The sequence below is a fragment of the Orbicella franksi genome, chromosome 1, assembly GCF_964199315.1.
Source record: "Orbicella franksi chromosome 1, jaOrbFran1.1, whole genome shotgun sequence".
Taxonomy (NCBI): domain Eukaryota; kingdom Metazoa; phylum Cnidaria; class Anthozoa; order Scleractinia; family Merulinidae; genus Orbicella; species Orbicella franksi.
In genome coordinates, this window is record NC_138145.1 from 20,187,194 (window position 1) to 20,203,968 (window position 16,775).

Consider the following 16,775-nt stretch of genomic DNA (forward strand, 5'->3'; position numbering starts at 1 on the left):
GCACGCAAGGTCAGTACATGTACTCGCAAGTAGTACTCCCAATCCTGGTCAATCCTCAAGTGATTTTAATAGCGCTCATTTATTACAACAAGAGAACAAACCATTTCCACCCCTACCAATTTCTTACTTCGATCTGGCTTCCTTCGCAATCCATCTTCGCAATCCAACGATGGGTTCGAATGGCCAATTTCAATTTCTGAGAATCATGGTAGTTGTATTTATCAAAAGAAATACCTAGTCCATGATTCCCCCCTGTAGGCGCGTCTCAGAGGGAATTGGGAATTAGATTCAACCTATTAAATTGGATTTAAATTGACCTAGGACTGCCTATCCTAAAACCTCTTCGTCTTCGCCAACACGCCTCAAGGTGAACAAAAGCGTTTACCTCCATTGTTGTGTACACCAATTCAGGTTTCGATTGGACAAACCACAGCAACCACACACTTATTTTGCCTTGACATGCCAGGAGCAAAAATTCGGGCGCAGGAAAACAACACTCGGTGTGGAACAAGGCAATAATTTAATTCAGTCTTAAAGTAACCTATCTATTATCTTGGGCTTTATTTTATCCCGCTTGTTCTCCCCAAAGAAGAGTCATTCCAGCAGCCACCACCGCCACAACAATGCCGACAACTGCGCCTGCAGAGATACAAATTACAGAGCAGAGTGAGTGAAAGACAATCATTCGTTTTACAACTACAAAGAGAGCTCTGTCCGTCTTCTAATCAGCTGCATGTACCCGGTCCCAGAGGTTTTCAATCTTCTCCTTTCTCAGTCAGACTTTTGCAACAGCCTTGCTGCAAAAAGACGAAGGATCAAATATGCCCTTCTACTTCAAGACATTGAATAATTTTTTGAACTGTTCCCCGTGTAAGAGCTCACGCAAAGGCATGGAGTAGCTCGTCTTCACCTTGTATTCACGACGTACACGTTGATTCCAATTACCGATTAATAGCGCAGACTAATTATACCAAGGTAAAGGCACAGTAAGATCAAGGACTCTTACGTTCTGCCCACTACATGACACATCAGATAAAATAACTGGGGTATCGTAGGGAATGTACTGGGGTGTTAATCCCCACCCTCGGACTTTCCCAGGGTCGTTTCTTTAGGGCCAGGAACTCACCTATTACTCGCTTTCCAATTCCTTGTTGGACTGAGTCGTTGTCCGTCATCTTGTTGTCTGCGCTGTCAGTTTCCATTTCTTCTACTAAACTTCTCACTGTTTCTACATCTACAGAGTACAACACACAGAAGTTAAGACTACGCAGTGAGCAGAAACTTTGTAAACCATAAGCAGTCAGTTGCTGCCTGCGAGGAAATTTTCTCCCCAGCCATTATCTGGGTGATCCAAACAAAAGCTGTGAAATAGACTCACTGAGAACACTCTCTCAAAAAACAAAACAAAAAGAAAATAACAACACCAACAAAACCACCGACAACAAGAACGCGTAAACAAGAGTTCAAAGAAGAAAGGCGCCTGCTTTAACGGATTTTAATTGTTTTTCAAACAACAAAATCTTGAGTTTACGAGAGGATCGCCACATGAATCATCAAGTTGAGTGAATCTGATAAGAATTCAGTAAACCAAAGTAGACTATCAAGTACCATGCAACACAGCAAGAACTTGACCCAAACAAACAAACAAACACCTGTCCATGCACTGTACCTGGGAATTCTTCTCTGCCGTCAAAGTCTTCTTCTTTGGGATCGACATTTAACAGCTCCGCCATTCGTTCTCTAGATTCCTGCAGAGAAATTTCAAAAAGTTACCACCAGTTAGTGTTTCACCTGTAAATCTGAATTTGAATCTTGAGTCACAAAGAGTTCGCCTTATCAGTTCTCAGATGGTGTGAGGTCATTCGTTCGGAGGAAGTTTGAGCGAGCGACCTTGGACCGTCTGAAAATCAGGCTAGCCAAGAGTCGGTGTTAATAACCTTGAAAGTTTCGTCCTTAAACACATAGTCGCACACTGTAACGGGTCCGGCTCCGAGAGGAGCAAACACTCTTTGAGGAGACGTCCATGTTGACGAGAATGTCTCTGAGCAAAAAATAAAAAATAAATGAAAGCGAAAAATAGAAAATGAATTAGATGCATTTCACACTTTACTTATACAGGAAGTCTTCGTTAACTCTGGGTAACCTTAGTCCTAGAAAGACCATGAGAGCACCGAATGGAAGTACTCCCTAACATGATTTTATGCCATGTACCTACCGCGTCCTCACGAAACAAGACATAAGCCGTTATGTTATTTTTTTTCACTTCAAATAATGTGGCAACGAGTTTCTGTAAACCTCTCCATCCAAAGTTGAAAATATCACTTTTCCTTACTCATGGTGGTACATTTGTATTAATATTAGTTCTGGTAATTTTGTATTACATCACGAAAATATTCCCTGGTTGATTTTCTCCACTCTCACGTGGTCTATATGTATAAGGCCTTAACAATACAATGTCCATGGATGTATGTAAATCACATGCAGTATAAATGTACCGTTAGTTGTTTTCTCCTCCTGACTGTCCATGACATCTTCGCACAGTACTTCACAACGAGACAGGAAACTGCGAACCGCATCATACTTCAACGCCTCCGAAAAAGAAAAAAATGCCAAAACTTGGTTTCATAATATGATTGTAGGTTTGTCATCGTTAGCCCGTTAAAGTCAGATTTTTTCCGAAGAAGTGGTACATACCCTTTGTTCGTCGTAACGGTCGATGTTCATCGCAAACTTGATAGCGTAGCAATCGGAATAACTCTATTTCTACGAGCCTTTTCCCAACAGTGTACCTGAAACGCGTTTATAATTCGTGGTCGGTACTTTCCCTCGCGCCTCACCCCCAGTATCGCGCTGTCATTCATAACGCGCACTAATTTTGCTTTTCGCTAGAAGATCATCTGAGAATTTAAGTAACAAGTTCTCGCAGTGCATGTATTCATTAAGAGTCACTAATCGAAACCAATTTGACCTGACATACCGAAGTTAGATTTCTCTCAGCCACTTTATGGCATACCTTGCCATTCTTGGCAATTCCGTGAAAGGAGGAAGAAATAAATATTATTTAATAACTTTTCTTGATGAGTCTGCATATAAATGACCAACGGCATACCTGTATGGCCTCCCTGACAGTAGCTTTTTGATGCACATAAGCTCGACAAGACATAGAACCACTCATTATCAGAGAAGCAACTGTGTGTGTCTCGATTGGCTCTAAAGGACCACATAGCTGCAAATAGAAATTCGTATTAATTCAGATACAAGGTTTCATTTTCTTTGCAATGAAAATAAAAAGAACAGAATTGGTGAAGTCTAAAACAAGTCAAGAGAACAGTGAGTTACCTCTTCAGTAAAAATGTCAATCTTGAAAGTCTGTGTGGATTTAGAAGTAGCACGACTAGATTTCCCTGGCTTTTCTCCAGATACAAGTGGCTGGTCATCAGTACAAAGCTCTCCATTCACTGTGCATAAGGCAGTTGATATACTCTGTAGCGTGTTCTGGATACTACCCTGTTGATTCAAAATAGCAATGCTGCTTAGCAGAGAGGCAGTCTAAATATTCGTAGTAAAGCTAGCAACATACTGTTGAACCCTGCTGTTTTGAACCTTTCGGGAAAATGAAAAATAGTTCAAACTAATGAAAGTTCAAAATACAGTGTAGCTGATAGCAGATGAATAAGGGCAAATTCAGGGGAAATCATTTTGTGTTCGAAATAATGATGTTTTAGAAATACTGAGTTCCAATTAGTGGGGTCCAACAGCTTATTGTATACATTAAATGTAGTACACAACAGTATTATTAACTAATCATAACTTTCCACGCTGTTGTAATATGTACACATTCTCATCCCCAGAGGCCACAAATCCTTTCAGTTAGCACCAACAAGTGGCTTACATCAGTTAACTGAATTTTAATTCTAATAGCCTTTTAATTAAAGGGGAAATATAGATAAAACAGTAGATAAGAGGTGGGTGAGGAATAAAATACGAAAAAAGAGGGAAAACATGCCACCAAATAGACTTAATCTCCAGCATGATAGCACTGCTGCCTGCAGGTTGGAGGTACAGTCACACGCATTTTAAGCAGCCACCCCTTAAATGGCCACCCCTACTAGGTGGCCAGTTATCAAAGCCCTGATGAGGGCTTTTCTATTGTTTTTACACTGTACCTCTATAAAGTGGCCAGCCTCCTTAATTAAGCAGCCACTATCAAAATTCCCAAGGGTGGCCATTTAGTAGGGGTAAATTGTAGTCTATTTTGGTGTCCATTCATCAACCATTAACTAAAAATCTATCCATAAATTAAGAATAGAGATGAACAAACCATTATTTGGTTTTGAAGACCAGATCTTTCAAGTTTTCTTGGAACTGTAAAGTGTGTGTTAGACAAGGACAATGAGGTTTCTAGTTTTAGCCACTTGGAAGTAAAGGACTGATACTTGACCTCAGCTGGGTTTGGTGTGGCCTGCAACATGTAAATACAAGAAAAATTATTTCAAGGCAAATGGTATCAATAAAACAGAAGGTTTAAAGTGTAAACATAAAGAGATCCAGGGTGTGTCTTCTATGAAATTAGAAATTTCTTTTGGTTTTTAGATACTCAACTTACTCTTTGATCAGACACGTCAATGGTTCTGCAAGTGATTCTAGAAACAGTCAGTCAAGAAAAGCTCCAAAACATCAGGATCAAACTGAGTAGATCATACTTATTATGGGAAGCCAAGGCATTAATAAAATTCAACTTCCCTGCAATGTATATTACTATTAGGGGAGGGGGAGGGCAGGGTGGGGATGGGGGTGGGGGTGGTGGCTGGCTCTTCTATGTACTATACACGATGTGCAGTGATGCAAATGACTTCATAAAGGATACTTCTTAGTTGCAGAGCAAATCTGAAGTAGGATTCTGCTGTGACTGAGGTCACAAAAATATGATGCAGGTCTGTGATGTACATTCTTCTGGAAAGAGAAAACAAGTTGACGAAGCTTTCCTTGTGTTTTGGTAAGCATGTCTGGAGGACCAAATGCAAAAACTCCAACAACATCCAAGCCTCCTGTCAACATTCTTGATACCTTTTGAAATAAAAGAAAGGGCAGAATTTTTATAATTATTTCAACCCTGCTTTAAAGTATGAATTACACACACACTTACATTCCTCTGTAGGGAAAATAACATTGAATAAAAGTACCACTTCGAAAAAGAAATTTACATTGGCCTATCCATTTTATATCTATCCTCCCATTGATGACGTAAGACAAAATTTTCCAAACATATTAACCGTTTTCCTAAAATTTTAATAACGATCAAAGTACCACCATGAATGCCTCCCTCAGAAATAAACTGATTTATCTTATACCTGGTCAGATCCAGTTGCATGCATGAGTGTTAACAAACTTCATGTTACATTACTTTTAACAAAATATTTAATATTCAAAAATTCGCAAATCATGTTTGTCTTCCATGTATGTACCTTTCTCTAGTCTCACACTAATTTTTAGCCCTCATCACAGTACACATAAAGCTTAAATGCTACCTTTGGGATATAAAAGGTATGGCCCATAGACATTGCCATATATATGACTGTACACGTACACATCACAACATGATATATGGGTTATTGACCAAGTGTGAAGTCAAGATGGCTCGATATTGGAAAAGTCCTTTTTTTGCGAGTTTATGGACCGAGACCGAGTCAAGGTTCATAAACTCGCAAAAAAAGAACGAGGCCAATATCCAGCCATTTTGGCCGAACAAGCTTGGTCAATAAAGGATTTATTATATTGCTTTCAAGGAAATTTTTCTCACAGGACACGACGGGTAGTCCTGAGCGGGCAAGATAGCTCCATCTTGCCTGCTCAGGTAGCCAATCACAGCGCAGGATTTGTTTCATCTTGCCCACTCATGGAGCTAGCCATATAATAAGGTGTTTTAAAGTTATAGCTTGACATAAACATCCACAATTTAAGAATATCCACCTGACGAGCATGCTCTATAATCCAGTTGTTTTCAATCTCATCCATAGTAGCTGGTTTACTTTCTCCATCTAAAATCACATTAAACATTATTTTTATTTATGCTTTACAAACCATTTGGAAACGATGCTAAATTACAATTTTGTGCTTAGTTTATTTGCATTAAGTCCCTTTAACTTTCTAGCCAACAACTTGAGCAAAATATAAGATGAAGGCAAGTTGGAAGAGATGTACTGTGAATCTAATATTTAGATGAATATGATGTACAAAAGGAATATTGGAGGCCTACAGAGTAATTAGATAAAGCAACCATTAGAAACAAAATGAGCTTCAGTATAAGCAGGAATTTATATAAGTAACTTTCTTAAATTTCATTTTACTTTAAGTTTCTCATATACCTGAATTTCCTGATTGTTCTGGTGTCCTGGCCAAATGGAGGACATAGTCTCTTTGTGGAGAGAGCTGAATGGAAAAGAAATAATATTCAATCTCTGCTCATTAATGATAAAACGACACAACTTACTGACTATGATCTCACATGTCCAAAACTGATTAAACAAAAAACAGAATCGTCACCTTAACTTACAACTTAACCACATTAAGCTTATCTAAATCCAATTGTAAATCTCATTTTTTTAATACTATATGTGAGAGTCCCTATAAAGCAGGATATAATTATACACACAGGGACACGGTCAGCAGTTACTTAATCGTAAAGGTATTATCTAATTTTTTTTTTTTAAACACTGTATAAGAGAGTCCCTATAAGGCAGGATATAAGAATCATAACCTTAACTTACAACTTAATCAAGTTAAGCTGATCTCAATCCAATTTTAAATCTAATTTTTTTTTTTAACACTGTGTGAGAGAGTCCCTATAAAGCGGGATATAATTATACACACAGGGACACGGTCAGCAGTTACTTAATCGTACATGTATTGACGTCTAGGTCCCGTATAAGAGAGGCTTTAAGCCAATCAGCAGACGTAGCATTCTGAAAAAAATACACTGGGTAGATGGTTCCCCTCTAAGAAGAAAGATGGTCTTTAACAGTTCTCGTGTGTCTGAGCGTTTCAATCGTGGTACTGTCTTGTAGATTGTCTTGTGCGCAGCCACGTTCAACCAAGATTCTTTTTTTAATACCTAAGATGCACTTACCTGTCCAATTATCAAGCCAATTTGCCACTTATGCTTGCCATACAGGGAAGATATATAATCGCCAACGCTTTCCTCGATTATGATAGTTCTTCCCATGGTGAAAATCCTGTTTTATCGCCGGTGATATTCCTTATATTCGATCATCCGCATCCGCCATGTTGGTTTTATGAAATGAACCGCGGGAACCTGGGACGGTAACTGGACCCCCTGCATTGTTCGACACATGCGCCCCTTTCTTCCTCTCTCTCGTGGTCGCCATCTTAAAGCGGTAAGGCGAAATTTTAGTTGGAATTTTTCCGTTTTTTGGACACTGTTTTCACGTTTACTATCGTTTTGTCTAGATTTAAAACTACCATAGGACATTAAGCATAGATTAAGGTAAAATGTTGTGTGGTTTTCTGTTGATTTATGTCAGAAAGTTCTGTTTTCATTTCGGCTCTTCAGAAGTTCACGTGTGTTGTTCGTTTTGTCCTGATCAAAGTTTTGTGGATTTTTTATGCAATACAATTTCTTTAAGGGACCCTGCTCCTGTGAAGTCGTGTTTGTTTTACTTATTGCATCTTACGCGTTTGTTAATTTGAAGAAAATCTATTATACTGAAATTATTAGCTACAAAAGTCAATTTGCATTACATACATGTGCAGGTAACCGCGGGTTTCGCCCATAACGAGTTTCGCCCATGAGGCGCTTCGCCCAGAACGAGAATGGTTTCGCCCAGACATAAACTCGATTCGCCCGGACCGAGACTCAGATATTATTCAGAATTCGCCCAGAACGAGAATGGTTTCGCCCAGACAGACACAGTCGCCCAGACGAATTTTGTTTTCTGTTCATACGTGAGAAAACTCCCAGGCCTCTAATTTCCTTTTCCATACCGCACGCTTTGTCGGAGTAAGCTATTCCACGCGCGCGCACTCATGAACTATACTAGTTTTAATCTCATTTCAAAATATATGTTGCCATTACCTATGTCAGAAATACAATCTTTAAAAACTCTCGATTCCGCTCTTTAGTATTCGCGAATCCGTATTCGTAACTTATCTTTCGTGTACGTTTCAACAGTGAAAGTGATAACTTGTTCGTTTCAACAGTGAAAGTGATAACTTGTTCGTTTCAACAGTGAAAGTGATAACTTGTTCGTTTCAACAGTGAAAGTGATAACGTGTTCGTTTCAAAACCTTCATTCTGTGCATACGCACGTTTAGGTTGACGTTTTTTGAGTTAGATTGTAGACGTTTTACTTCTGGGCGAAACCATTCACGTTCTGGGCGAAACGATGTGGGCGAAACTCGTTATGGGCGAAACTCGCTATAACCCATGTGCAACAGGCAGTAATTTCAAACTGCAGGAGTCGAGTTCGTGGAATCCATAGTTTTCATTCAATTTATTACTTTTGGACAGGAAAAATGTCGGCTGACTTACAGTGGATGCTGTTGAGGAAGAACTCCTGTTACTTGTTGAAAAATCAAGGAACAACATTTACAAAGGTGGGAATTGATTTTATTACTATACATTGAACTCACTATCTCTTTTCTGACTGGCCAAAGGCATACAGTGAATTTTCGAAATCAGTGCCTGTGATGTCATATAGCTGCAGATTATATAATAATCATGTCAAGGACACTCAAGGTCACAGGTAATAATGTCATGTATGACCGTGGTGGATGATTTCTAAGGGTAATCATGTCAAGTTCACGCACTTTGTGTTGCTCCCCCTCAGTGAAGAAGTAAAAACATGACTTCCATTTTTTTTTTCTTGTCAAGGGTTATCAGCGTCAGCCTTTGGCTTCGGCTGATAACCCCTACCTCGACCGTGATTGTTCTGGATATCACGAAAACCTCATCCAGTAATTGTTTATTGCCATGCAAATGGTGAGGCATTTATTACAACCTTACATGTAAACTGATGCAGCCTGGGCAGACACCTTCAACATTACCATAGTACCCTGACCAGGAATCATTACTTTCTTTTTCATTTTCAGGAACCTCTCAACCTCACTGGAAGGCATGCATTTAAATATAGTGGATTAGTGAACAAAAAGGTACTGTAAGGTTTCACTTCTTGTTATTCACAGTAGTTTTATTTTACAAGGTAGGTGGAGTATACCTGTATTGGATCAGAGCATGCATTATTTTCCTGTAGATACACTGTAGATGTGCTGTAGATACCCGGATTTTGCAGAAAGGGTAAAAGCTGAAAGACTTCCAACAGAGTGATCTGTCCATTAGTTTTGTTCATGAATTATCTTTTATGAAGCATCATTTCATCAGGAATGTTTGAATTGTGCATAAGTGGAAGTGACAACAGTGTCAGCGCAGTTGGTAGATAAAGAATCAATTGAAATCGGCTGCTACTGTGGAATTTGGTGTGGCATGAGCTGTTGTTAACCTCGAACTCTGCACAATTATTTAGTGAAACAAGCTGCAGACTCCAAATTGAGAAAAATGTTTTTATGTCTTGTTTGTTGTTAGTGATACTGTGTGGTAAAATGGGTCCTGGAAATTGGAAGAGGAGCTCTTTTTTTTTTTTTTTTTCCCTTATTTTTTTACTGTTGCATACAATACTAACATTACTTACACTACTAAGACTTCTTGCAATACTAACATTACCTACAATACTTACATTACTTACAATACTAACATCACTTACGCCACTACTGACATTACTTACAATACAACCATTACTTACACTACGATTACTACTAACATTACGATTACACACAACAGCTACTACAGAAGAGGAAGAGGAGCTCAGGATTAGCAATAATTTGAAATATATATAAGTGGAGGGTAGCTTCTTGAATAAATTGTAACAAATTGTCTTGATGTCATTCAATTCTATTAACACTGTTGTTGTGTTGGCAGGCTATTGGAGTTACTGCTGATCCCACTGGAAAGGGTGTGATTCTCTCTACCAAAAAGACCAAGTGTAAGTTGTAATGACCTGACAATATCATTTCATAAACATTCAGTTAGAAAAATAGCCTGGTGTGATATGTTACAACTTTTGAGTAACAGCTATGACAAAATCTGCCAAAGGTTTTGACATACATGTAAACACTTTCCACAGAATACAGTATTTTTTAACTTTCAAGGCAACCCTGGACACTACAAGTTGTTACAAGAATTTCAATTTTACAAATACCAAACAGAGATAAATGAAATGCTACTTGTAAGGTTAAAAAAGATGATATTCAATCAATCAATCAATCAATCAATCAATCAATCAATCAATCAATCAATCAATCAATCAATCAATCAATCAATCAATCAATCAATCAATCAATCAATCAATCAATCAGTCAATCAAACAAACTTTATTTATAGAGGGTGGCACTTAACAGTTAAAAACTAATGAACTCGTGGCCCTCTATAAACATTGTTACGATTTTCCCCTTGGTTTTTCTTTTTTTGTAATTCAGTGAGAACTTGAAGAACAGTATCTGTATATAATATACCATTTTCTTTTTCTTTTTTTAATGCCTAGCAGTTTGTGCTTTCTTATTTTTTCAACATATCAACATGGTGTTAGTGATGTTTGTAATAAATTATAGTGTTAAGTAATGCAGATCTTTAGTGTACTTTTAAGTGTAGTTTATGTAGTGTTTTGTGTATTTGTATTTGTATTTGTTAAAAATAATACAAAGCATAAAAGTGAAAAAACAACAACAACAACAACAAACAAACAAACCTGCAACTCGAAAAAATTGCTTGGTCTTTTCATTAGAAATCTATCTTATTGCATATGTCATCTTGCAGATGCTAACAAGCCTGCTAAGGTGAACTCCAAGGTGACTCTGGCTGGTGACTCACGTCGCACTGTCAAAACCATCAAGAACCTGTGTGGCAAGAACTATTACCGACAAGACCTTGAAGATGCAGCAGTCAGGAGGGCTTCTGCTATCCTCCGCAGCCAGAGGGCCACCACCACTGGTGTGCAGAAGAAGCGAACACGCAGAAAGCGCAACTAAGTGCACACAATGATATCTGCAACCAGATAATAAATTTGAGAACAGTCAATTTGTTGCCTTGTTGTCTTTCTTGTTCCCAGTTTATGCCCATGAAGATTGATTGATTCTTACATACAGTGTAGATGATAATAGTAGACTAGTAGTTACAGTTGTTTTATAATGAAAAATACAGATCACTGTATACATGCACATGTATGTAAGGCAAAAGGGATAAGTAATTTGTTCCACTTGTTTTAACTGTACCCTGGGCAGGTGTGTATGCTACATAATTTACATTATTTATGCAATTCGATTTTATGCAATCCACTACACAGATTGTTGCGATAAATGAATGCTTGATTCAATCTCAAAAATCGTTGGGATTTGTTGGATGGAAAGAGAAAGCTGTGACCTGTGTTAGTTATACAGTTTGATTGTATACTATCCACTACACCGTATGTTGTGATAAATGAATGCTTGATTCTTAAAAATCGTTGAGAATTGTTGTTGGATGGGAAGAGAAAGCTGTGACCTGTGTTATTTAGTGCTAGCTAGTCAGTTTATAATATATCCCTCTTTGACTTTGCTCAGTTATTGTGTAAGAAGTTTTTTTTATTATTACTATTTATTGCCACACACTTATAATATTTACCATACATACACATACATAATTATAATTTTAAAACAACTACGTACTCTACTTACAGTACTACATTTACTTACACTTCATTACAATACTTGTCTAATGCTTATCTGCATATTAGAAGAAGTTGAAACCAATTACATCTCAAAAAGAAAACCAGAAATCAAAGTGCTAGTCACTTCCCCAGTCTGCACATAAACCCTAAGTATTCTGTTGCTGGCCCCTTTCAATATGATCTTTTGAAGGGGAGACAGGGTTTTTCCACATTTTCAGCTTTGCCATGGGGGAATTGGAGGAAAAGGGTATTTCCAAAGGCCAAGAACCAAATTACCTAGCACTTTACATAATGAGAAACAGTGCATGTACTGCGTACAGTGGACTAAACACGGGGAGGTGTACCTTTTCAAGTTTGATGTTGACTGTTTTGCGTGTTGTATTTGCCACTGTTCGGCTTAGCTCTGGCAAGACCATGATTTCGATCCTCCATGTGGACCTCATCAGTTGCCGGTATTTCTAAAATACTATGAACGTCTGTAGTTGCTAGCGGAACTCGTACATATGTGAGGATGTAAGACATTCTGCGGCTTGTACAAACTTGTAAAATGGCTAGCCTACACGACTTCTACGGTTCGTGACATTTGTACATTTGCCGTTCTCTGTTCGGTCACTCGACCTTTTTTTTTCGCTTCACTCGTGTTTATGAAGGGCATTTCATGTTGTGTTACAAGGAGGAATTTTAAGTCGAGTTGAGCCGTTAGACCGTGCTATGGCAATTTTTTAGAATTCATAGGTCTGCATGATTTCCTTTGTTATCTGCATGTGACTTCGTCGAGTTTGACACCTCTGTAATTTGCCATGTGTTTATGCATACCATTGTTTTGGCTCGTTTCTATTGCAAGATACAAGTATTTGCTTTCCAGGGACAAAATATGAAATTTACCGTGAACATGTTGCTTACTTGCATTCTATATTGTGATGCCAGGCCCGACTGTTTGATTAGAACACTTTGCAAGTAGTATGTTGCAATTGATTCTTATCACGGATATCCGATTTGCGTACGTTTTTCCTCGGAGACACCGTAGCTTTACTTCGAGAAAGCTATACGTTTCTCAAAAGACATTCTTTGGTTTCTTACAGCTATCTGATCGAGCTTATGTTTCTCGAGCTCGATGTATAGGTTTATTCCCCCTTTTGGTCTGGCACCACATGATTCAAATGTAGCTGTTTACGAGCAAGTCTGTTGACGGTTTACCCTGGTCCCAGAGGTTTTTCTTAATGTTTCTCCACATGAGAGAGCTGCAAAAGAGCCGCGGAGTTTCGCAGTTAGCTTGCGAGCAGGCTCACCTTTAAGTCACACGCGCGAGCGTCGATAATCAAAGCGATCCAGCGGGAAGGAGTCTAGTGAAGTAGCCTGCGAACAGGCTCCTGGCGAGGACGGAAAAAAATTCCGGCGAGCGCGAAACAGAAGAATTCGGAGAGCAAAGTGATCGGGAGCCTGTTCGCAGGCTACTAGTGAAGAGGCGCCAAGAAAGTGAGCCCGCCCTGTTCTCTGTAATTTTTACATTTCTGCGTCGATCGTCTGAGCGAAGTGAAATACCATTGGTCGAAAAGCGGGAAAGGCGAGAAAACTGTCAATCTACCATGTTTGATGAGGAACGATTAAATCCCCATGGAGTCGGTAATTTACCGCACAATGAAAAACAAGTCGTCCACATTTGGAGTTAGAGGAAGAGTTGAGTGCGCGTATTATTGATGTTTTAACAAAGGTCCAGTCTATTTCTGGTTAAATTTCAAACTAAAGAGGGAGCAGGAAATAGCAGTTGAAAGTATGTTAATGAATCAAGACGTACTTGTCGTGTTGCCGACTGCATATGGGAAGAGTTAAATATTACAAACGTATGTGATTGTAAGCGGGCAACGAAACAACACAGAGGCGTTTGCCCGTTTACCAGCATCGCCAAAGACCAGATTGCCAAAGCAAGATCACTTGGAATCAAAGTGTGTGTCCTTAATAGACATAAACTTCGACACTTTTTCTTCGGCAAAACTTTATCAACAACGGATATCGCGCCTACATGTTGTTATGAAAAAGATTTACAATTTTCCCGAGAAATCTGAGCTGCCAAAGCTCATACTTCCGGTGAAAATCAATTGACTTTATTCTTTTCTGCGGTTTCCGGGCTGGAAATAAAAAAAAATTGCAGAGATCACAGCAGGCTCACTTTCTCGTCTCATAGCCTTGGAACAGGCTCCCGGCGAGGACGGAAAAAGATTTCGGCGAGCGCGAAACAGAAGAATTCGGAGAGCAAAGCGATCGGGGCGGGGACAGGGGAACCTGTAGACTTTGTTTGTGATGTGCCTATCCACCCTTGGTGATAAGCCTGTAACAAATCAGTCAATGAGGTAATTAGACCCGTCAAGAAGTTACATTCTCGGTACTTGCAAACAGTTGTAATCGAGCTAATCAAATAGCCGGGCCGGGCGTCATAATATAGAGTGCAAGTAAGCAACATGTTCACGGAATATTTCAAACACTTTGTCCCTCCAGAGCCAATACTTAGAGAGCTTAAAACATATTTTGCAATACTGAAATGAGCCTAAGGAAATAATAAGCCCATGATAGAGGTGTCAAACTCTGCGAAGCGACAAGGAGATAACAGCGGAAAGTTCGGAAACCATGCCTTTGACCTCTAAATAAATTGCTATAGCACAACCAAACGGCTCCACTCCACTAGCTTCTACTTAAAATTCCTCCTTGTAACAGAGCATAAAGTACCCTTCAGAATCACTTGTAAAATAACGAGAGGTCGAGAGACCGAAACTTAAAAGACAACAGCAAATGCACTATTGTAACGAACCGTTGGAGTCGTATAATTTTACAAAGATCTGTCAAATATTCATCTCAAAGATGTCAACAATCAGCGATTTAACCAGTCATATCATGATACCAGGAGCAGACTCCCTCGCTCCGTTCGGGCTCACCGGGAACCGCTGTTCGCAGGCTACTCGTCTCGCAGCTTCACCGCTCGATTTCGCGCTCGCGGCTACGCCGCGCGCACTTGTGCTCCAACTGAGCCTGCTCGCGGGCTACTTCGTGGCTCTCTCAGGCTTTCTTTCGGCTCTCTCATGTGGAGAAAATCAAGAAGAGAGAATAATCAAGAAAAACCTCAGGGACCAGGGTATTGACTGTTTTGCGTGTTGTATGTCATTGTTCGGCTTAGTTCAACATAAGACATAAAAACATATCTTGCAATAGAAATGAGCCCAAAAAATGCACAAACACATGACAAATTACAGAGGCGTCAAACTATGCAGATAACATCAGAAATCATGCAGACCTATGACCTTTAAAAAGTCACGGCTCAACTCTACTTAAAATTCCTCCTTATAACACATCATGAAGATCCCTTCATAGATACAAGTGAAGCAACAAAAAGGGCGAGGGACCGAACAGAGAACGGCAAATGTGCAAATGTCACGAACCGTAGAAGTCGTGTAAGGCTTGAACTTCAGACGTACAGAGAAATACCGGCAACTGATGAGATCCACATGGAGGATCAAAACCATGGTCTTGCCTGAGTCAAGCCGAACACTAGTAGTAAATACAACACGCAAAACAGTCAATAGACTTGCGCGTAAACTTACTTTTACGTGGCGAATAAATTGTAATTATCGGTAATTGTTGACAGATGGTCCCCTATACTTTTTTCGTGACGCGTGAATGGGCATTTTTTGCTTTGCGTGAAACGTGAATTAGGATTTATTTTTTCCGTGATTCGTAAAAATATCTTATCTACACTTTTCCGTCCTCGGGAAACTGGTTTTTGATTTTTTTCATGATCCGTGAAATATGCATTTACTTGCGCCTGATTTGTGAACCAGCGACTTTTGCGGGAATAATTTTTCACTTTTTTGGAGATTTTAGCGTCATAAAGCTCGTAAACTTGTTCAGAAGTGTTTTTAAAAGTTAGTAGGCTAGCGTCTTCAAGTAGCTCTACAGACAAAACGGTTACAGAAAGTTTCCTAGCTACTCTAGGTTACGCATTGAAGAGAGTGCCACTCAATTCTGTGGTTTGTGCGTCGATAGTTTTTAGCAATATGAAAGCTGGTTAATTACTATTACGGCAGTCCACGGTTTATGTTTATGTTCAGAGTTAATGTGCTTCGCGTAGGCAGGCATTCATTAAAGGGACACCATGTACTTGAACGCAAAACAATGTGGTGATTTTTTTGTGTTTCGTCATTAAAAAAATCTTTAACATGATTGTCGAACTTGTTTTCAAATATCCACAAGGTTTATTTCTAATTTTTAAAGGTATGCAAACCAGAGATGATTGAATATTGTAAGGTCGATTAAAGGAACAATAATGTGACCATAGTGTACGCAACCCGGCACACAGTTTCTCTCTGTGTGTTTCTTTTTGTGTGTGTAGTTGGGGGGGGGGGGAGGGGGGTTAAGCAAGGGACCATAGGTTAAGGGATGAGGGGGGGGGAGGGGCTATAAAAGAAACCCTTGGTATCTGGATAAGGGTAGGGGGTTATAGAAAGAGACAGTAGTCTCAAGTTATTTTAGTGGGTCCCTTATATGTATAATAGTTTTGACCACTTCCCTAAGATAAGTTAGTTGAGAACAGGGTTTGCAGTGGCTCAACAGTCCTATTTGAGATTACCGACTGTTTCTTAATGTATCTGGAACACACCTAACAACTAATTCATCCAAGTATGTTAAAGGGTTACCCAAACGTTAGCCATTCTATTAGAAATTATTGAAACCTTCCCGTGTACAGTTTTTAAGTTGGAAATATTGAGATCAAGAATGCAATACAGGAAGATAGAACTTACTAACAACTTCAAGCTCTGGTTGGGGTAGTTCTTTACATCCATTTGTCTGCTCTGAGGGTAGCAAGTGTACAGTTTCTCTTAGTCTCCATCTTAATGGAGTGTGTTTGATGATGGTACATGTGCTGATAAAAATTGTTTCTTTTTGATGGTGAAATATCTGGGGCTATCGTTTCGATCTGCTATTTAATGATCGCCAGAATGTTCATCGACACTT

General features: G+C 39.2%; 2 protein-coding genes across 3 annotated transcripts; one reads left to right on the forward strand and one right to left on the reverse strand.

Annotated features, from left to right (window-relative positions):
* Positions 1-505: 505 nt before the first annotated feature.
* LOC145496031 (protein odr-4 homolog) lies at positions 506-7,311 on the reverse strand. The gene is made up of 13 exons (XM_081475648.1): positions 7,127-7,311; positions 6,366-6,429; positions 5,971-6,038; positions 4,868-5,067; positions 4,607-4,643; positions 4,322-4,462; positions 3,340-3,507; positions 3,110-3,226; positions 2,496-2,589; positions 1,938-2,041; positions 1,670-1,748; positions 1,127-1,234; positions 506-639 (listed from the first exon to the last, which is right to left on the reverse strand). Exons 1-13 carry the CDS (start codon positions 7,220-7,222, stop codon positions 566-568), a joined length of 1,350 nt encoding a protein of 449 aa, XP_081331774.1. The 5' UTR covers positions 7,223-7,311; the 3' UTR covers positions 506-565.
* A 53-nt stretch (positions 7,312-7,364) lies between these two features.
* LOC145496041 (large ribosomal subunit protein eL28-like) lies at positions 7,365-11,146 on the forward strand. Of its 2 annotated transcripts, none has more exons than XM_081475657.1 (5): positions 7,365-7,394; positions 8,528-8,613; positions 9,109-9,168; positions 9,992-10,055; positions 10,886-11,146. In XM_081475657.1, exons 2-5 carry the CDS (start codon positions 8,533-8,535, stop codon positions 11,095-11,097), a joined length of 417 nt encoding a protein of 138 aa, XP_081331783.1. In that variant the 5' UTR covers positions 7,365-7,394; positions 8,528-8,532; the 3' UTR covers positions 11,098-11,146. The 2 variants fall into 2 exon arrangements, with proteins under 2 accessions (XP_081331783.1, XP_081331791.1); XM_081475665.1 differs by lacking the exon at positions 7,365-7,394 and adding an exon at positions 7,481-7,504.
* The last annotated feature ends 5,629 nt before the right edge of the window (positions 11,147-16,775 follow it).